This window comes from Fulmarus glacialis, unplaced genomic scaffold (genome assembly GCF_000690835.1).
Source record: "Fulmarus glacialis isolate BGI_N327 unplaced genomic scaffold, ASM69083v1 scaffold10641, whole genome shotgun sequence".
In the NCBI taxonomy this organism is placed as follows: domain Eukaryota; kingdom Metazoa; phylum Chordata; class Aves; order Procellariiformes; family Procellariidae; genus Fulmarus; species Fulmarus glacialis.
In genome coordinates, this window is record NW_009193420.1 from 24,520 (window position 1) to 47,437 (window position 22,918).

Genomic DNA, 22,918 nt, shown 5'->3' on the forward strand with positions numbered 1-22,918 from the left:
CAAGAGTGTCTGGGTCGGTACAGGAGTAAGTACAGAGTAAAAGAGATAGCTAACCCTTCACAGAAAGCAAGGGAAAGTAAAAATTTTAAACCAGGTGCTTTTTTTCTACACCTTTCCCCACCATAGGTTGTTTTCATACAGTTGTAAGAAGAGACAAGACTACATATAACGGCAGTTATATGTATAAAAAAAAAAAAAAAAAAAAAAAGAAGTCATCAGTCTCCAAACCTGGCTTTTAATCCAGTACTTCAAACACCACGGCAAACTCAGGGACCCGGCAGCTAAAACTGTCATTTTCTTTTGAAGTCCAAAATGAACATGTTGGACTTACTGCCAGGGTTTATCCAATACTCCAGAAACTTGGGTATGCAAAGCCAGGTGATTATTTATCAGAAAGGTTCACGCTGTTTGTGAAGCCCCTTTGTATCTTCTTCAGCAGCAGAGCTGGAGAGAGTTTCAGGCGCAAGCAGATAGATGTCGGCGCTGCAGTCTGCTCCTCTTCCTGCCCAGCTGTGCCATGGTTTGTGGGGTTAGCCTAAACCAGATCCTTGAAATGTTCTGGGCAAACAAAAACAAACACTCCGCAACCTTTGTTGTTTCTAAACAAAAAAAACACCTCCCAACAAAACCCCAGTCATTTTAGTAATCCGATTTGCTGCAGGGTCCCACAAGCTGTTAGAGCACATGGATGGGGAGACCTACGGGAGACAGTAAAAAGCCCTCTCTGCAAGAGCTGGATACCAGCAGGCAGCAGAGGAAACCTTTTAAGCTGCCTTAGTTGCCAAAGAAATTACATAAAATTGTACCCTAAAACTGTAACAGATCCTGCCTTGTTGAAGCTATGCCAGTAGTAAGTTTTTCTTGGTGTTTTTTTTTGTTTTGTTTTGTTGTTTCCCCCCACCCACCCCCCACCTTGCTACTGTTAGCCTCAGCCCATTGCTGGTAACTGTGAACGGAGACTCCAGTAACAAATTTCTCACTGGTGTTTTAGATGCCCTGAAGTAACTACCCCTGAAAATACCTCTCCATTGACTACAGGTGGAGTCTGGAGTCCTACCTTCTGCCCTCTTCGTTTGGTCTAAGCTAGATGCGCTAAGTGAACAGCAGGAAGGCCCCAAGTCAGAGACCTCTTCCAGAGCAGGTTAGTGTCAGCACAGGAAACACCCAGTATTTTAGGACTCCCGCTTTGTGCAGCTGCAGTCAGTGATGCCAAAGCAGGTGTGGCTCTTATCAAAGGCCCCCAGTGTAGGCAGCATGAAACTAGCAGCTCTATCACTGAGCTACAATCTTTAAAATGATCCTACTGGAAGACCCAGGATGTGTTTTTCCTGTTGGGGGTGGGAAGGGAGAGAGGTTCAACGTCTATAGTAAAAAACAGATTACCTCTAGACAGCTGTTTCTAGCAGCTTCTTAAAGAGGAATAATATACTAAAAGTGATCTGCAAGGCAGGAAGAAATAGGGCTTGTCCCCTTTTTGTATTTTTATGGCATAAAATAAATATTCAGAAGACTTTTAAAAATTATTTATTTTATAAACAGAGCTGTGAAGAAAGATGCATCAGTTCTAGGGGCACTGAAATTGCTACTTCAGTTTTCACCTGCTGTAACAGAAAAGACATGAGGTACTGGTAAAGTAGTAAGTGAAAATTCTTTCAAAAGAAAGAAATAACATAGGTAAAGTTTCCTTTGTGGATCATCTTTTCTGCCACAATTAAACATAGGTTAGAATTTACACTGTACTTTGAAAGACGATCTCAACATTTAAATCTCCTAATACATAGAATAATTTAAATAGTTGCTTTCATGCAACCAAAGGTAAGTCAGGTGTAACCTGAACATCTTCTTGAGCTTCATCAACTCTTCTACACACAGGCATCCACAGAGCAACACTACCAGCGTAAGACAGCAATACACAGAAACCACTACAGAATTCAAACACATCAACTTCACTTTGATGCAATTAAGTCATCTCAGCAGAAAATCTCTACTGGTCCAAAATACACAAGCCTCCTGTTGTGTATCTCAAAAGACACACATATGGGAAGAAACCCAAATATTCATCAAAATGTAGTCTCACCTAGTGTCAAGGCAAATGCACACACCATAAAACTAATTATATGTAGTTATTTTGGCAATAACATTTTACCTCGTGCAATTTCAGGTATCCCTGAGACGAAGAATAGAGGTGTCTCAAAACTCCTGAGTTTAATTCTGATGCAACTTAGTATTAATGAGGAAACGTGTGTCTTTTGCAAGGAGGAATCAACTTTAGAAGTTATGTCTCTCTGCTCAGTTAAGCCTCCTTAGTCCTCTTACCCCCCAATCGCACTCTACTGATGCCTCTGGCAAGAACACTAATTGAGAGAGATGGTCACTGGTACCATTTCCTCAGTTGCATCTAACCCTGCTCACACGCTACGCCCCAATGCCAATGACACCTTCACTGCACAAATGCTACCAACGTTTGCTCTTACCGCTGGAACCAACAGCGGAAAGCTGGTGTCCTGAAAGGTCAGCTGAAAACCCACGCTGTCTAACTGGCTGCCAGTCTCACATTTAACTGGCTAGACAGCGGTGCTTCAGCTGGCCCTGCTGTGAGCTTCCTTCCTTGTACAGCTTTCCAATCTGCACACTTGCAAAATTATTTATATGGTACAGCCTTAACAAGCGGGTAAAGGATCAGAGATTTAAAAGATGACTTGCATAAAAAGTCTTAAAGTAGAGGATTAAAGAACTGACTGGTATGAGAAGGTTGGCTCTATTAGCAGTGACTTTTGCAACATCAAATTCAGGCTTTTTGGTTTTGTTTTGGTTTGGTTGTTTTTGTCTTCAGGATGGCTGGTTTTGCATTCATGTATATCAGAAGACCTCTTCAATCCAATCATAATCTCTAAAAGTCAGAGGCAGACAGAAACAAAACTCAGTGCTAAAGTTTGCTAAGCTTTGACAGAATTTGCATTTGAATACAATTCTGTTGAAATTAGAAGACAGATTTCACCCAAGCTTAGTCTCTGGAAACAAATGGGAAAGACTGACAACGTCATAACAACTTGCTTTCTAGCTGTTCAGGAATACAGTATCAGTTTCTCATTTTGAAATTTTTCATGTAAATACACTAAAAAATGAAAATGCAATACAGACCGAGATGAACACTAAAATGCTGAGGTTTTCTTCCAATTGGGAATGAAACCACATTTCAAAATCTTATGTTTTCTTTATGAAACAGTTTGTTTCTACAGAGTTTTTCTCATGACCTTAGAATTCTCAGTCTGGTGGCAAGTTTACTAAATCCACTAAAATACACCGTTTTCATCCAGAGAAGAATGGTGCACCGGCTGTCAACTCCCTGTCCCCACCCTATCCCACAGGAAGAGTTAGAACAATAGTTGTCCCACTGTTCCTTCGTTCTAGCCCAAGCCGCCTACGGCTAACACCTCAGAAGTGAAATGATATGGAATTTTTTTAATCATTTGTAAATGTGGCTGAGTTCAAACTTCATTAGGCATCTCTAACTTCACAGCAGCATCTGCAACTTGAGCATCTCTGACAAAATGAACAGGTTCTAGACACTCACCTGCTGAATTATCTACTTTTGCCCTTTGTCAGTGTCAGTTTAAAACATGAAATGCTGAAGGTCAGCTTCATAGCTGACTGTGCTACACCCTTTGATTGCAAAAACTGTTTTGTAGATACTTCAGAAGTGTTCTTGTTTCTCTAATCCCGTATCTATGCTGATTGTCTAGTTGAAAGTGTTCTGCTGGGTTTTTTTATTCAGAAAACCTATGCTTGGCCTCTACCCTGACTTACCCTTATCCCTCCCATAGTCTCTGATTGCACCCAAAATAGTTTTTATACCCTTCCTTCCTTCCTTCCCTCCTGCAATTCACAAGGCTCCTCCACCAGGCCGGTGAAGGAAATTGGGGAACTCAATTCTGCTCCACCGCATCTCTCCCAGCAGGTGTCAGTGCCCTTCTGTACCTGCCACCTAAGCGGGAGACGGCTTTTCTTCAGGTTTGCTCTTTTGATGTTTTTCTTGATGTCAGAGAGCCTGAAAGAGAGGAGGTTTTCTATCTTTCACCCCAGCAAGATCAATGTCAGGTCAGAATTAAGTTGCAGGAGGGGATCTGTCTGAGGGCTATACTCCTTGTCTTTGGAAATTTCTATGCCTATCTGAAAAATGCTGAAGTTAACCAAAGTGTTCAATAATACAAATGTCTCAATCCAGCAAATTCTATTCTGTTCATTCTGTCCTCTTGCCTACGCTGAAAGGCCACCGTTCATAGGCAAAACAGGGAACAAGGAAACATGGGTTGCACAGGTAACATAATTTTTAAAGCTAATCAGGACATGTCTCTGCACCACCATCACCACACAAATTCTCACAGACACTAACTTCTGCGCAAATCCTCCAGGCTCTGTTTAAAGCTTCTGAGCGGTCAAGGAGTATGGAAAGGGGTGGAGCGTTTGCTTCATTTTCAGCTGCTCCAGCAGCAATTTCAAGAGCACTGGATAAGCCAGGTTAGAAAACATGTGCCTCAGAAAGCAAGGTACCACATCCTCTTTGCATCTCCTTTCTAGGATGCTGGCCAGAAATCCATGGTCAACCATGACCACAGTCATCAGATGGTTCTCTTCCACAGTATTCTGGCTGTAGATTGGCCTACTTTATAGTCTGCTTTCACAGCCTCACTCCATTTTATTTCTAAGTAACAAGGAAAAGATAATCCAGTCAAAAATTGTTTGTTACAACACTATCCAAAAATCACTTCCGCACCGAAATTTGGCTCTAATGTCCATGTAGGAAGTTTGAAACGTTATAGATAATTCATTGTTTAAAGTTAAACAGTCTTAATCTGATCCTTTTAAGTGCTTCTGATTGTAAATCAGTATTAGTCAAGTTTTCTCATTTTTGAAAGCTTTGCTAATCTAAATGCTAATTGTCATGGAATTTTGCAAGCTACAAATACACTTCTCACAGGTTTTCAAATGTCTATTAAGCTTCTCTGTCGCTCTTTTTAGCCCTTGAAGATATGCCAAAACACAATGTTAAATTATGTAGCTTGTGAGGACTTCCCAATTGCATCCTGCCATATGTAAAATGATGTGCCTTTTACAATTACCGTACATAGCAAGTCATAAGTAGTTAACTATTTCCACGTTGTGGAACAATCAGGAGGAATTTTCATTAGTACCCTTCTATTTCCTTGCTGATTTAAAAATACTCATGAGATGCCAAAAGTAGCTTTTTTCCTTCCAAAAGTCAAATCAGATAGGAAATGGGGAATCTCCAATTCTGACACAGAATTGCTCCCATTTACAAGTCTTCTACAAGGTTGTGCTTAAAGTAACAAGAAAACACCCCTTTCTGAAAGGTGCTCAACAGATCTCTACATTGTCCTTAATCTTAGCTTTCCTCATTTCCCCTTCCCTCCTGGCCTCTCCCAAACTCATTTTTAGCATTACCACGTCTTATGCCACTCTCGGTTGATTTCAAAAGGAGAGAATAAATGCAAGTTATTTCTTCAACAAATAAAAGTTATTTCAAACATCTTGTTGGGCCATTTCAACGGAAAACAAAATCCTGCTTGGGGACAGTTCTACAACTCTTAAAGAATGGAGACGTGCTTTGGAGTACCCCAGGATAATTTAGCAAAGACTGGAGCACCAGGTGACAGTATTCCTAAAGCACTGTAATACTGAAGTGTTTTACAAATTGGCCATTCAGCAGGCTGGAGGAGATCGCGGAACCCAGCTAAATCTTAAGCAGTGAAGCCATAAGAAGCCTGCTGCTGTGTACAAGCCCGGGAAGAGGAGCAACTTAACACTACCACCTTGACTTCACCCCTCAAATGATGTCCAAGCCAAAAAGCAGGTTAGAGGTCCACCTTAAAAATCAGTTATGCGCTGAAGCATTCATGGACAAGAAAAAACACACCCAAAACTTTCACAGTATCTTAGATCATTTCTGTTTGCATGTCTCTTCCGTTACTTTCCTCTGAACATCCCACCACACAACCCTCCCACCATTTCATCCTTCTCACTTACATCACCGTAATTACAGCCCTGGCTGATCTCCTTTGTGCTGATCTCGAGATTCTTTCTTTGGTCTTGCCACCTACTCATTTCTGATTCTTCTCAGATAACAGAACGCTTGTCTCCTTCCCAGACCTCCCACCCTCCTTCCCCTTCTTCCTTGCACCATCCCTACGAGTAAGAAAGCTAGTGTTTTCCTGTCTTCAAGAGCTCTTTGCGGCACTCACTGAAAGGCATTCCCAAACTTATTATCTCCATCCAGTAAAGACTACAACAGCTCTGCTGTGGGCCTGTTAAGATATTACGCTTGTGGGCAAAATATTCTTTGGATTAGGCTTGCAAAGGGCAAGAGTCTTAACCTTCAGAAGTTTACTTTGAAGTCTGGCTGATTCAGGTTCCCTAAATCATTCTGCGCATTTACTCCCAGCTAGAGCACATCTGCACGTCTCCAGTGGAGAGCATTCGCTCGGCACGCAACATTTAGTGAGGCTGCCTACATGCGCATATATGGAGTCAACAGCACACTCCCCCTTCAGTGGAAGAAGATACCTACTGTTCTCATACTCCGTGTTATAAACTGCACGAGGACAGAGAGACAGGTATTACCAACAGTTCGCACACTGTTACAGAGCTCAAGGGGAAGGAAGGAAGGGGTGTAGAGGTAAAAGGGAAAGAAAAAGAGAAAACCCACATACTCAGAACACTCATCCTCTTCTATTTCAACTCATATTCTACTATGAAAAATGCAAACAGAGAAACTCCAACAAAAGTAGTTCAGTGTAGGCAAGGCAGTCATCCTTAGATTGTAAGGCATCCAAGAAACCAAATATCTCCTGGTTTTTAACTGTCACTTGAGCCTTAGTTGTATTCTGATCCTAATCGAATGCTCTGCGTCAATTCAGATAAAGTTATGTGTGTTTTGCTTACTGGTAGTGTGTTAACATCAAAGGGAAAAATGCTCACAACTGTCATGGACGTGGGCCACTAAGCTGAAATATCAGTTATAAAACTCAAGGTTAAAGCACTTGCTTTTTTTTTTTTTTTTTAATAGGTATAATACTTACGGCAGTTACTGTAACTAACGATACTTTACAGCTACATTTGTTGTGTAGGCTACAGAACCCAAATGCTGCAATTCACATCTAAAGTCAGCATGACTCAGGCGTATTGCAAAGAGCAAGACTGTCTGCTTGCCTGAAAAACTTTTGCCTAGCAGGAAGAGAGAAAGAGCACGCATTGTGCCTTTTCACTTTACTTCAGCTTTAAAAAAAAGCCCAAAGTCTTAAACCCAACCAAGTTTAGACTAACCAGCATAACTACAGAAGAGGCTTGAATCATGCTGACTGACTGACGACTGACGCACTGCACAGAGCAAACTTAACTTGGCTTTCTCTGGCTGAAATTCCAAGCAGAGCAGAGGGCCAACAGGCGGCCGCTTTGCTGACCGCTCTGAGTGCCAAGGGAATCACGTGGCCAAACACGGCAGTGGGAGAGGGGATAAAGAGCCCATTTCTGTTATAATGCATAGGTGAGTTTAGAAAGTGTTATTTTTTTGCATGGTTCCTGGAATTCTCAGGGATGCCCCGAGAGCAGTCCGGGTTAATTAGACAGTGTAGAAGCAACTGTTATGTCAAGTGAGTGCCATTCCTACTAGAAAACGTATCACACTGAGAGGAAGAGAGGGACCAGCCTTCCAACACAAACACTGAGAAATGAGGATCTCACTGTGGTACTGGTGTGCACTCACAAGCAGTCTAGATGGTGTTATTGGATATGTGTAATCACTAGTCATTCCACCTTCAGTGCAGATGATATGGTATGAAGAGAGAAAACACACACTGGAAATACAACAACAAAAAAAACCCCACACCACACATGAAATACCACTGTACAGTCGAGGGAGAAATTCTTGATATAACTGAAATACAGTCCCATTTTCTTAGCAGATGTTTTGTTAGTATACAGGTGAATAAATTTTTAAAAAGTGTACCCAGCCAGCCAGCATCTTGTAGATGTCAGCACATAAAATGTACTCTGAAGCCAGCGTCTAACTTGCTCTTATGAACTGTGACAGTCTGCTGGCTGGGAGGGTTTGCACTGCTTAATAAACCCATCCCTGTGCTTCACAGGCAGACTTGCAGCGAGTCAGTGAGGTATGGCCAATTTGAAAATATTAAGGTTAAGAAGTGAAACAGTGAACACCTAATAGATAGCCGGTATAAAAACCATCAGTAGTCAAAGTAACATTAGCTTTGGGATATGATACTTCTGCAATTTTTGCTAAATCCATATTATTGCATAAAATTTATAAGAAATCTTATTTTACAATTCAGTTTTATCATCAGGAAAGCTTTAGAGATGTTCTTACCATGCTTCAGATGTAGGCAGCTGTCATTCTGGGGCCTGTACCTGTAGAAGATTGTTTTCCTTTAACAAATTTCTGTTACAGAGTTTTTCCACATTCCAAATAAGTTTTTTTGCTACAGCATTACATGGATTTTTTGGTGTGTTTTTGGTTTTGTTGTTTGGTTTTGTTATGGTTCTTATACCAGCCATTTTTCTTGGGGAAAACAGGGTGTTTCTTTGTGTGTATTTTACAGGCAAAGAGGAGACCTCACTGATGCTTTTAGCCAACCTACTAGGCAGCTGTTAGTGTACACAGAAATCTAAAACACAGCAATAAAAAATACAGTGGCTACAAAAAGGTCAGTGTAAAGTTTCCAGTGTCCAATAATCCCACACAGTATTTGAGACACAGTTAAGTCTAAGGATGATACAACACTGATTGAGGAGAAAAGCAAAGATAAAGCAGGACAGTGATTGCAGCAATGCATAAGTTCAGCCAAAGGATGTTGATGCCGTCAGGACTGCTGCACGGAAAGGCGTAAGGGAAAGGAGATACGTAATGTGTGCATTTTCACAAGCTTGCATTCAAAGTGAAGTATCTTAAAACATCCATTAGAAGCAAGTGTTAGAGAAAAGAACGTAAAAATTAAATAGCGCAAGCCCTGGTTTCTAAAATATACCTGAGGTCAATGGGAAGTAAGAGTTGGTCATGGCCTACCTGATGCTGATTCCTGCAACTTTTCTCTCTTCCTCTTCTTTTTCTTCCCCTGAAAAAAAAAGGTAATTTTACCATACCATTACACACTCAGAACTTTTTTTTGTTGCTCCCCCACCTCACGACATAGAAATGAAAGCCATCTGGACACTGAGAAAGGAAAAAACCCAATTGTTTTCGGGATAGCTAAAACCTTTTCTAACCCGCTTCCAACTGTTTCAATGGTAACAAGGTTTGCTCTCAGCATCTATGGAGAAATATGCACATGAGCAATACACATTTTTGTATCCACATGGAATTACAATTTCTGGCAGTTTTTCAACTAACGCTGGCAGCCGCAAGCATCTAAAAGACTTCTCACGCTTAATAATCTGATGACACATATGTTGATATCATAATTTATGGCTCTTACAAGAACTCTTCACACATTCAGATACTTACACTGTCATACATGGCAACAGCAGACAGGGTGTTGAAAGTACCTAGGACGACCATGACTTGTCCCCAGGGTGCAAACGAGCCAACTAAAGCTGTTCTGATAACACTCGTACCTTAACAAAAGCCAAGTCCCATATGGCTGCGCCCAGAGAACGCACTGTGCAATAAGCAAATAGCAGACTGCTGTATAGCGGAGCACCCTTAATGTGACCGAGGCGCAGGACAGAAATGGACGTCTGGCAGCTGTCTTTCTTGGACACCACACTGGCACCAGCGTGCCGGCGCAGGCTCATCGTGCCAACCCACACACTCAGCCTTCTCCTGCACCCCCATCTATGGAAAAGGCCAGAGCTCCCAGTTCGCAAAGTCTTTCAGGAAACAAAAGGTCAGTTTAGACCCACAATTTTAAACCTCAATCATCTTGCATCGCCCTAATTACCACGTTGATATTCCTCCGTATGACTTCTCCTTATTGTCCTGTATTGTCAGTCAAAGCTTTTTTTTTGTTAAAAAAAAAAAAGTCATATCCATTTATATTTGCAAGAAGCCTTCAAGCTGCCAGGACAGGCTCTAAGAGGCGAGCTCTGGCAAACCTTTGTGCAGTTGCTGTAAGCGGGACTGCAGCCCACTGTCCATCCTTCTGCCCCCCAGCCAGGGTCACCCCACTCAGCACAGCTGAGTCAACGCGTGTCCTGGCGTAGACCGTGCCATACACGGTGGCCACAAACTGGAAGGGCTGAAGTGGAGGGACACATCTTTCCATTAGCTAGCTCTGCAAGGCGACGGGATGGACAGCAGGTGATGTGAGAAACCACTGCAGTGCTCACTGATGGATGGCAAGAGAGGGCTCCAAATACAGGCTACAGTGAAGCTATGGCAGATTAATTTAAATAGTCTCCAGTCTGCTCTAGCAGTCTGGGCCTGCCTGATTCTTAAGCTACCGTCCTTATTTATTCTGAGGCTGGCAACAGGGCTGGGCAATGCCTTGTGAATGAGCTCCCAAAGACGGGACCAAGACTAGAAGCTGGAAAGCAGATTTCAAGGGCTCTGGGAAACCCACAGCGATATGCTTTATCACTTAGGCCCAAGGCAATACCCCTTTACAGAGGAAAGCACATTAGTTAACATGTTAACATGGAAAAATCATGTGAGAAAATTATGTTTTATTTTCTATGGCAGGCTGACTTCAAGTGCTAAAACATACTGAAAGCTGATCTGTGATCCATCTATGAGATACCAGAAGAGGAGGAACAGAAGGAAAAGGCTGGGCTGAAAACTAGTTGTCAGCATTCCCCAATGAGGTAGTTTCTGACAATTCCAGCACACACAGACACCATCGCATTATGAAAACACTGTGCTTCTCATGACTATCACACAACTTTGCAGGACTACTTTGGGTGTCAGTAATAAAAACACAATAAAAAGCACACAGATATTGTCAATGGTTGAATAGCAATGCTTAACATTTTCTTGGGATTTGTGAAATCCTGAATAATCAGGCAAACCAAAATAGAAGAATTAAAACCAAGCAGCACACATTTTTTTAATTGTACTGTTTTGTGAAATTCACCCACGTGAAACAGAAGTCACCTCTAAGCACTTCCAACTCTCAAAATACTGCAGTAATATCTGTGCTAAATGAATACAATTTCATTTTTGACTGCTCAAGTTAGAAAAAATGAAGAGAAAAAAGGGAAAAAAAAAAAAAAAAAAGATGACATATACCTGAAAAGGTTCCAGTGATAAACTGTGATCTACTATGATCACTACCTCACCACCACCACAACAAACATGTGCGTGCCTGGAGAGGCAGAGAGAAGGACTGCAAGAGGAAGCTAGCAGAGTTCTCCATTGTAACCTATAGGACTGGAGTACATCAGAGCTATACTTCCACACAGGATGTAGGTTGGAAGCGCATCAAAGACCAAATTCATACGTGCCACCTTATACACTCCAAATGTCTATCAAGTCATTTAAGAAACCGCAGGTCCACTGCTTGTGCTGTATGGCAGTAGGCTGTGGCAAAACACATCAGGTTCTCAAAGTCAACATGACCGAGCATCACAGGACAATCTTGAAGGCTGACGTTCAGAAAACGTGAGCTAACAAGGCTCCAAAGTGGTTTGATTTTCCAGCAAGTAAGTTCAAGACAATTGAAATCCCTTTGTTTTCAGGGAGTATATCACTGAGGCCCTATTTGTTCCCAGGTATATTTCAAGACAGCGCTGTTGACATGGTCTGGTTACTGGAAATAAACCCCACCTGCGTAAAGTCATGACAGCTCACCTGCTAGGAAAGATGACTGTATAAAACAGGCAGAAACAAGCTACTAGGGCTTACAGTAGTGTCTGTGCTTACAAAACTGGGCATGGATGTCAGCAAGACCAAGGCATTTGCTTCGGAGATGATCATGTAGTTTCTGTGTCAACACCTTCTGTGCCAAAGATCTCCCTAAGAGACTCTAGCTTACAATGAAAATTTTGTTTACGCTGAACATTAGCTGTGCTGGATTGGAAATGTTGGGTACTTCTACAGTTTCTGTTAACACCATATTTAGGTGCCTCATACTCTTTAATGTCCACAAGACGTCACTGAAGTAGAGAAATACTACTGTTCACCTAACACAGATGGAAAACTGAGTCAGATATAGCATGTACACTTCCTATCACAATAAATAATGTCACAGCTGATGGGAGGACGGAAGGGAGCCCAGATCTCGGGCTAGGATCAGTCTCTCAGGGCTGCAGCTTGCAAGTTTCATAAGATAACATATGACTACGCTGACAGCTCATTGTAAGCACAACAGTGTAATCGTGCAGTGCAAGCTGTGCAACGTGCTATTAACACTTGTTTGATATTTAATTATAAAATAAGAGTGATTGTAAGAAAACTTATTAGCTTCACCAAACTACATAAAAGCAGAATCTATCATGAAGTTTACTTATACAAATTTTGCAAGCTTTATTTCAGAGATGGGCCATTCTGAATTACTGTAAGCTAAAGTTCAGTTTGCATTAAGACCCCTAGGCTTTCGGTTCTCTTGAAAGAAAGACACCCCTTTTTTACTTATGTCTAAAGAAGATTTCTTCATAGCAAGTGATCAAATGGAAAATAATGGAAAATTCACAGCTGTACAGTAGAACATAAGCTTTCAGACAATACTGACGATTGTCTTAGGGAAAAAAAAAAAAACACTTTCCCCTCAAAAACTGTGACCTTCATAAGAAGCATCTCAATAACAACAACAAAATCTCAAGTTTTCTGGATGCTTGAAGTGCAAACAAATATAAGGCTTATGTTATATGTTTGTTCACCATGCCTCCACTTAGAATTTTCCACAAGTTAAAGAGAAAAAGAAGAAAGAAAAAAAAAGTTAGGTAAAGGGAGTTAATTTGAAAAGAGCCTTCAAGTGAGCGACTTACATAGTTGTCTCTTGCAGACCAGCCTGGATAAAGCTGCATGTGTAGCTGCCTTTCTTTACGAGCTAGTTCATAATATTTCGCTTGTTCTTCACGGGAGAGAGCATGCCACTGCAAACAAAATAAACATAGCATTAGACTAGGAAATAACTCATACCTAGGCAAAGGATGACATGAGCAAGTGTTTTTGTAACTTTGATTCAGTCCTTCCCCACTGCAAAAATGAAATTCATTAACAATTACAAGTACCCGTGTTTATTAACCAACTTTCAGGCATTTGTCAGCTCTGCAACTGCCAAGTGCCTTGAGCAAGACAAAAATCATTTATGGAAATGGGGCTCACCAAATAATCTGCTCACAGAACGATGCTCTCCCAACACTATTGTAAAAAAACCCAAAAGGCCCAAACAACCAAAAAGCACCCTTTAGCTCCTGACAAAATGAAAGGTTTTGTGCTGCTTTTAAAGGGCAGTGAGCTCCCTACCACAGAAGGGTTTGCTGTCTTGTTTTTTTAAGCAGCAGCTACACACAGGTTTTCAATGCCAATGCAGAGGGCTTTCTGGGCACCAGCAGGCTCCTGTTCCAAGATCAACCCCTAAGTATTGAGCTTCAAGGTACCTGCTTTCTGATTTCTTCTTGTTGTAATACAAGAAAAGAAAATGGCAACTGCAAAAAAATCTCTAAGATAAACCCTCACAACCTGCACATTTGAAAAGGCACCAGCTACATCAGTATCTAATAATTTTGTTCTTGTTGAAACACCTATCATAGACCTGAACCAAAAAGAGTAAAGGCCTTTTATTTAGAATCAGGTTCTACTGCTACAGCATTAGATGTGTCTTCTTGTTTGACTTTGACAATATGCATGGGAGAGAAGGGAGAGAACAAGATATTAAAAAAAAAAAAAAAAAAAAGACATATGAAATCAAGACACTCATGCAAGAATAATTTACAGAACTAGGATTTCAGATCAGATCACATTTGTATGATTTAATGTTGTTTTGTTACATGTCAGAAGAACTAAAGCGCTTGTCTGTCTTGACTCAGCAAGTTCGATGTGTTACTGAGAGCACAGCAGTTCAGCCTATTTGCAACTCTCAAACTCCACACGAAGGTAGTGAACATTATGCCGTGGCATCAGAGAGCCCAGCAGCATGCAAAGCGTCAGCTCTTGAGAACAGAGGTGGTTCCTATTCCGGAGTGGCACAGGGTATAGTAAATAGTGACCAGGATGACTGAACACAAAACATTTGATAATAATTAATCTCCAAGCAATTATATTGGATAACTCATGCGTTGTTCGTACCACAGTAACAGTGGAATTTGAGGTACTTTCACAGAGAGCAGTAACTTGAAAGGAGGAGTCCAAGCTGTGGAAAAAGCAGGCAACGGAGCACTGAGGCTTGATTCATTACCAAAATGGAGATAAATAAGCCACTGCCCTCATTCAGGCCAAGAAAACAAGGCTGACAGACTAAGCAACTAAGATCGATTACTGAGGAAGTGAGAATAAAAACGTGATCCTAGAGACTTGAAAGAGAGAATGGAAAAGGCAAGCGCTGAGATGTCCTTTAAGAGGAGGTAACAAAAACATCAGAGAGAAGGCAGAAGGCTGCAGGAACCGGGACACGTACCAATATTCTGCTCTGTTTGGGGTGGGGGGGCTGGCAGGGGGAGGGGGTGGAAGTCTTCAGATTGTAACAGAGAAGTAGCAGTTAAGGTCGTACTGACTTCCCACTTAAAAAGCACAGGGTTTTCAGAGAATTGCAGTGCCTCTCAATACTGCCTTAGTCAGTGGTCAAGAAGACAGGTTCACTAAGCAAGGGGATTTGAATAATCCCTATGCAAACTCAGATTGACACAAAAGTCGTCCCTCTTCTCACTTCCTGGACAACCAAGGGCAAAATGGGCATTTATTTCTGCTGCTTTTGGAAGAACACCACTGACAGTGAACATGAAGTTTGTAATTGTGGGTTGGCCTGCGTATTTTTTTTCAGAGCATGGAAAGAACAAAACATGCCTTCAATGCCACAGAAGCAAATGGGTCTCAGCAAGGCTCTGGGACGTATACCGGGATCATCAGTACTAGACTGTTGATTTTAGAGACATTCAAAACTTGACTGGACAAGTCCCTGAGCAGCCTGATGTAACTGGACCTGCTTTGAGCAGGTGTTGGACTACACAACCTCCAAAGGTCCCTCCCAACCTACATGACTTTACAATTGGACGACGTTATATTCACTTTCGAGTTCCATCTCCACTGGCACCCAGTGTTCATCTTTGAATGATCCCCTCCTGCTCTGATGGACACCGGCCTAAGGGAGGACCCAGAAGGTGATTTGAATGCTCCTGTCATGTGTGAATGAGGATATTTCATGCCTGAGGTGCTGACACCATGACATGAGTGGAACAGACTCCAATTTGATGATGTTGCTAATGCTGAAAAAAGAAAATCAAGATGCTGCTTTTATTTTTAGTTGCATGTTTTATCTTCTATAGCTAATTTGATAGCTGCACATTAGTTAGCACCTCAAGCAGAAAGTGAGCCATCATACCCAACTAAAGGGAAACACACACAAATTAGCAGCACACGTGAATACACACACCCCCTCCTGTACATACCCTTCTGCCAAGAATCTGGTTGATAGCTGCGCTTTCTTTCAGAGTACACTCTGCTACAACGTTCGCTCTCATTTCTTTCATGTACAACATGAAAGCATTCAGAGGTTTCTTAATATGAGGTCTTTTTGGCTCTTGTTCTTTTCTCTGTTCATGCTGAGGCTTCCTAAAACGTGGTGGGGGAAAGGGAAAGGAGGGGAAAAAAAAGCATCCATTTACCTTCAGCCTAAAAAAAACCCCAATGGAAAATTACCAACCTGTGGTTACAGTACCATTTAAGTAGTAAGAATGAGAATTTCAGTGGTCATGTCCCATCCACTTTCATCCCTTTTCAGAGAACGGACTTAATTTAATACTCAGGGAGGATGTCAGGTTGACATTCTCCAGCAAGTAACATTTGATCTGTGAATCCGCTCCAAATTCATCACTTGTCTCAATTCTCTTTTTGAAAGGCTATCCATAGTATCCTAGAAGACCAGTGCTGCAAGCAGGAGGATAGCTCCTCATCCGCTTCTTTCTTAGGCCTTTTGCCTTCAAGTACTAAGCAAAAGGGCTGCTTTTTACTAGTAGATTTTACAGTTAAGACCTTTTCCAGCAGAAGCTCATATGTTCACACTCCAGCAACATCCACAGGTAGACAGGTTCAAGATTATGTCTGAATCAAGATGACTGTTGCAGATAGCTAAAAAGTGCTGGACTGGAATGAGAAATGGCTTTGTGTCTCATTACTCTTCCCAAACAGTAGCCCACATCTTCTGTTTTAGTTATAGGAGAAGAGTTAAAATTCAAAGAGGACATGAAAGGCACTTTTTTTTTATTTTTAACCTCGACTCTTCTTCAGATAGAGTTAGTTCTCAAACATTTATAGATTAAGGGCTAGTGCAGAAAGGCAGACTCACACATGCATTAGCTCACTGTCGTTGTGCGGATGTTCTTGTTTTACTTGAGGTGTTACAATAGCTGGGTGAGGGATTCCAGTTGTGTGAGGGCCTGGAGGACCAGGAATCATGTGATGTGAAAACCTAAAAGAGAAAACAAAGGAAGGTCTGTAACCTTACTGAAGACAGGCATCAAACACGTATGACAGCAGCGGGATGCCCCAAGAATGCAAATGCTACAGAGCTTGCAATGAAAGACAATTCTTAAGAGTGCATGAAAAATATTTGGCTAAGATTTGTGCATTGTAGCCCGCTTATTTAAGAAAAACAAACAAAACAGTCAACATTTTGGTTGTAAAGAACTTATTTTATTACCTTTCAGGCAAACAGTTTTAGCAATGCACACAAGAAACATTTAATGGTTGCACTGTTGCACTGACTAGCAATAAAAATACACATTTCTTAACCAAAAACTGTATTTCCACACCAAGATATAAACATTCTTAAAATATCCACCACCAGCCAATGCAAAGGAGGGAACTGCCATGCAGAAACAAATTAAATAAAAGAAGAAGAGTCTTTTTAAGAAGTCCCTGATGGCTCTCTAAGGGATCTCTTATTTTTCAATGTACTTAAGCTAAAAGATTGTAACATCACTTCACCTAAACTCACTATCCTTCCTTCAAATGCTTAAAATAAAAATAAACTAAAAAAATACTGCATCGAGGGGGAGAGGGGGAGAGGGTCTGAGACTTTTCCTATAAGTAAACCTTCCTTTCATTTGTACAAGAAGGAAAATGAAAAGAAAACCAAAGTACCACTAACTCAATCATCCCACCCTACTAACCCAGGTCATCCTCAAGCATAGCTGAAACGAGTCTTGAAGGTGCTGAGCATTGCAAGCTCAGGCACAGCAGAAAACCTGCATGCTTTATTTTGAATTGGTGGAAAGTACTATTAACATCAAAAGCAAGTTCATGCTCCAAAGGTTTGCTGAATGAGTACTGGTTAAGGAATCACATCCAGCCTCTCCTTTCTCCATTCCCTAATCACCTTGCCCTTTTCCTTTATGTCATCAAAATAAAGCAAACACAAAGCCCTGTAACCAAATCAGGTCATTTTATTATGGAGAAAGAATGGGTTTTCCTCCCAATCACCCTGACAGGCACATGCTTATCATTCACCTGTAAAGAAGTAAAGGGACAGTGATAATCCAAAGGAGCCCACACAAATGGAAGCAAGAGGACCCACCACTTATCAAGTGGTCTGTCTTAAGTCCCCGTGCAAGAGGATGTGTCTTCTACATGTCACACAAAAAACCCCCAAGAATGGTATATTGCAACCTTGTGTACACCAAGCACAGGATGCAGAAGCTGTCTTTAGAGTGCAAAAGCAGAGGAGAGGAGGTCTGGAGTGTGTCATGGCCAAGTCTCAGTTAGCATTGCTTGCTTGCACTTAGACATAAAGACACAGTGCCTGATTCACACACCAGTACAAATACACTGTGCTGGCATCCTTTGCCATTAGTGGCTTTGGGCTATGAAATACCTACTTGCGAGCAAGTTTCCACATGGAGTGATACCTAAATGATTCAAGACTAATTACCAACAGCTTTGAAATTAGAACTAGAGAACGCAGACTAGAGTGACAATCCACCTGGCTGCACACTTGCATGAGCAAAACCCAAGGATGCACACTATATGTTGCATCTAGAAATGAACTAACGACCCATTTCAGATGAAACAGCTCAATTAATTGTTGACAATTCACTGGTGCTCCTAATTGCAATACTTCAGAGACTGTCAAGAAAATGCTGAATGAGACCAGTGTGGGATCCAGGCAAACTGTATCTACACAAATATGTTAAATAAAAATGTACGCATAAAGTTTTAGCTGACTGAAAAGCAAGCAAAGGCAGACCAAGATGCAAGCAGAAGAGCAACTTGCCCTCTAATGCCAGCAGTTACTCCCCAGTCAGTCATTCACCTCCTACACCTACCTGGACATGGCAGGGTCGACTGAGAGTGAGGATGGATAGGGCTGCCTGAATCCACTCGAGATGGGATATACAGGCTGACCTTGCCTGAGGTCACAGAAGAAAGGAACCCATCAATCACACGATACGGTATTCAGTAGTTACTCTAGAGTTACAAGCACTTGATGGGAACTCAGTACTAGTCACAAAAAAATAGTAATAGGTAACACTTTCAAGAGTTCTGCTGTATTCAAAGCTAACGAATACCTGAACGCTTTGGACTTTCTCCCTTGCTATTGAAAGATTCCCAATCTGGGTTTCCGCTGGGGAAGAAAGCAAAACAACCAGCCTTCCTCCCCCAAAGCACACGTGCACGCACACACACACACGCGCGCGCATGCATGCACACGCCCTATCTCTGTCCCTCTCTCACCTAGTTTTAAAAGCACCGGAATCAGATTTGGTTAACTAGCTCTTAGGAAAGAGGCATTTTTTTCCAAATAGTTCTACTGTAGATCAGTGCAAGAACACCAGACTGTGAATTGTCAAGTTAGAAAACCTTTTGAACAGTTTTATTCAGTCTTTGAACACTTAGGACTCTTTCCATTTGCATCTTCTATAGTGAGGTAGAAGTGGCCAGCTTTTCTAAGAAAGCAGAAATTTATTTGATTAAAAAAAACCTATAACCACCTAAAAGCCCACAGCAACATAAGTCCATCTTAACTACTTTAAGTTCAAACTTTGTAATCCAGTAAAAGAAGCCTGTGTGAAATTCTTACCTCCTTTATACTCCCACACATACGGAATATTTTGTCACCAGCCTGTCATTTGGACTCTCTAGTTTTTATCATCATCACCACATTTTGGCTACTTTCAGTTCGCAACAGTTCAGGTCGTGACTACGATTAACACCCTGAAGTAGCATGCTATGGTAATGCAAACAAATACCCGTTCAGCCCAAATACCTGAACCAACCCAGAAAGGCCACCACACACATCAATCCTATTCAAACAGTTAATTATTGACTGGCAGATCAGCTTTCAGAAGGGAAAAACAAGGGATATTGGCCTTTGTAAGGTTCAGAATACAGGTTTCACACTTGGAGTACATTACTGGAAATGAGCTCGAAGGGAAGGGGAAAAAAAAAAGGTGGAGGAAGTCTCAGCAGCGCTACCACGCAGAAGGCAGCTGGAAGCCGTAAGCATAAGGGATGGCTGGGTACATCCTGCTGTCAGTGAGCGCTGCTGAACACATCCGCAAGCCTTATAAGATCTGATCTTGTCTCTCCTCTTCTTTCTCTTTTCCCTTTTCCCTCCCCCCAGCCTCTGCATCGAGAAACCATTCAAATGAAATGATTGACCACATCTGGAAAACGAATGCCAGGAACTACCTGGTGGTGGTGGTGGAGGGGGGGAGTCAGCCGAGCAGCAACGAACGGGGAGGAAGGAGGGAAAAAAATAAGAAAAAAAAAAAATAGAGAGTCAGATACTTCCATATTTTAGTTTGGTATCTGATAATAATTTGTTCCAAAAAGGCATGTGGCATTTCCTGAAAGATTTGCCAGCAATACAGCATTTCACCATCTTTTGCTCTCTACTTTCTATGCCTATTGTCAACTGGATCATGTTTCCCTCCCATAAACACGCTAAAAAAGAAAAAAAAAAATCTGCATTGCTTGTTGCATGGGCACAGATTATTCAAGATACAGCTTCTAAAGCACTGAAATTGTTGCTGAGTTTCCTTATTCCTTGCTCCAACAGATATGAGAGCAAGTACCTATCTATCCCAAGCAGACATGAAGCATCCTGCCAAATTGACTACTCTGAAAACACCACGTTTCCTCCAAAAGGAAAATGACACCCTGAATGGCAGAGAAAGATCCTGAGAGGGCTAGTATTAGCAAGAGCAGCAAAATCTCCCAATGACAGAGGCTTCTCTCCATACAGAAACTGTAAAAAGCAGCAGACTACGAAAGTTTGTTCGCCATTTTGGTGCAGTTTCAAGATTTCCCCCACACACACACACTTCAAAGTTCCTTCTTACCTTCCCTCCCCTCAGTAATTGCATTTTTGTTTATTAAAAATTTACATTTTATTCCTTGAGAACTGTTTTCTGCTATCTTTCCAAATGCCAAGAGCCACAAATCTGAGCCATAAGAAATACATAAACTTCAAAGTGAAATCTACACACTTCAATTTCTGTATGTGTTCAAAAACCAGTTTCAATTCATTTCAAAAATCGACATTTTTTGATCTTTTCAACTAAAATAACGTAGTAATTTCTTACTGCAGCGACATTCTTATTTTGTAAATGCTGCGATTGATTCAACAACAGCGAATGGTGTGCACGTGCACCTTTGTCTGAAAAGAAGCTAGAACATCTTACCAGCCAAGAGGTGGTGTTATCTGTCCAACCCCCCCTGGAGACAAGGGATAGAAGGTAGGGAGATCAGGAGCTGGAGGATGCCTGGACATGCCTGTTAAAGAGCACAGAAGAATGAATGACTTTCCCCTCAAAATACTACACGTGGGCTACAGTTCACAGCTAACACGGCCAACGCTACAATGGAATTAGTGCTCTAGATAAGAAATAACCACGTTCTTGGTTAGTGTTAAAAGCAAAAGGCTACCCATGCCACCTTCAAAATAATAAGTAACTGGCACATGATATTGCAATTCAAAGGGAAATACTGGAAAGAACAAAGTGGAAGGAGGGAATAAACGTATGGGTAAGGGCCTGCGCAAGTTTAGATCTCCTGTAAAGCGCGTTAGGCAATACTGTCCTCTCAATGGTTTCACCAAACCCGATCGGATCCTGAGGACCTCTTCTAACACAGCATGAAACAAGAGGAAAATAAAGCGTTGTCAAAGAGGCAGTGCAGCAGAGCTATTAGATTAGGTAAATTGCTACTTGTACATTTTCGTGGGTTCCCTTATGGATTTACAGATTTTGGAAACTTGCTACCACAGAGGATCAGTGGTTAATTAAGAATCATTTTCAGGCCTGTAGTGGTCACACTTGATATGATTCATTTGGCTTCCAATTGTCACTCCAGCTCCAACTAAGCTCTTCATCAAGTTGACTCCTGTGGGCTCCAAGGTCAATCTGTTTTGCATTGGTAGTATTTCATGGAAAAATAAGAGTCCCATCAGAAATGATCCATCAGCTCACATTCCCCAGAACACAGAGTCCTACAACTGCAAGAATCACCTCAAGATTAAAGCTAATCCTCGTCCCAACAGGGTCCGTGGTCTCCATTCTTCACCTAAACCTCATGCCCCCAGGAGACATGGAATTACAGTTGCAGAGGCCACAAAGACATCGGTTTATTTAAATGTGTTTGGGGAAGAGGGGGCTGAAGCAGAAGGAATCGTTAAGTCTACTTCACATGTTAAATCAGCTGCTTTAAAAGGGCATTAAATATTTATGTGGTGACACTCCAAAGGTCCAAGACTGAGTGTGTGCTACCTTGAGACCTGGTTTATAGATTGATGCTACTGATTTATTTCCCCCCTCTAGTTTGTATTTAAATCTTCTGAATTTAATTACAAAATTTGAAGAATATCTTTCAGGATTGTGTACAGAAAAGGACAGAAAACAACAGTGGTGGTGTTACTGTCTCAAAAAAGCTAAATTCTCAGACCTGGGACCACAACCTGAGGATCGTATTTTTGGCCAGTTGTCTTTTCAAAGGTGTAAAACAGCCAGTGGCTGACAGGAGAGGGAACACTTTATATATCCCAGGGTTTTTAAGTGAGAGGCAATGCTCTTTTGAAGCAGTTTTTTTTTTTTTAAAAAAAAAAAAAAAAAAAAAAAAACACAAAAAAAGGTGAAAAACAAGCCCAGCCTCTCATCTCTCTCATCTCTGCTGACGGTTGATGCTGCTGGGAGTGACGACACAATCTTGCCCCTACCAGATCAAGTTCTGCACAAGGAGCTGGGCCGCTCCTTCACCAAAATCCGCATTTCTGACCCACGGAGACGATGCTGCTCTTTCTGCACTAATGCACAGTGGTTATCGCTAGTCCAAAACCTGTGGCCCCTCACGGGGGGCTGTCAGCTACCTAACGCCCAGCAGGATCATATGCAGCCACCGCATGGCCGGTGCTCCCCGAAGCAAGCTTTTGCTCATGGGAGGGTTAAGAAAAAAATAAAATAAAATAAAATAAAAGGGAAGAAAGAAGTGACCGCCTTTAGCAAGGCGGTGGCTGTGTGTCCATCCCAACGTGCCTGGGGTGCGAGAGGCAGCACTGTGGGCAAGCTGCTGTGGGCCCCCCCATCGCCTCCCCGCCGGGGGATTTCGGTGGGTGGAGGGCACCTCGGCATCTGGGCTGGGGCACTGGGGCAGCGCCTCGCTCCAGACCCACGGTGGGAGGCGAGGACAGAAACAATGGTTGGAGGCGTTTGGCAGAGGACCTGAGGGAAAAAAATCCTCTCTTCACAGCAACTGCATGGGCCACTTCACTGGGGCTGCTCCCACACGCCAGCGGCGCCG

General features: G+C 41.9%; 1 protein-coding gene across 1 annotated transcript in view; it reads right to left on the reverse strand.

Moving 5' to 3' along the window:
- Positions 1 to 22,918, reverse strand: part of LOC104083813 (lymphoid enhancer-binding factor 1-like) — a 68,956-nt gene that overhangs the window by 4,507 nt on the left and 41,531 nt on the right. Inside the window, 7 exon segments of the mRNA XM_009587447.1 lie at positions 8,402 to 8,442; positions 9,098 to 9,146; positions 12,955 to 13,062; positions 15,574 to 15,736; positions 16,470 to 16,592; positions 18,448 to 18,531; positions 20,809 to 20,899. Coding sequence (XP_009585742.1) covers positions 8,408 to 8,442; positions 9,098 to 9,146; positions 12,955 to 13,062; positions 15,574 to 15,736; positions 16,470 to 16,592; positions 18,448 to 18,531; positions 20,809 to 20,899 — 653 coding nt within the window. The 3' untranslated portion in view covers positions 8,402 to 8,407.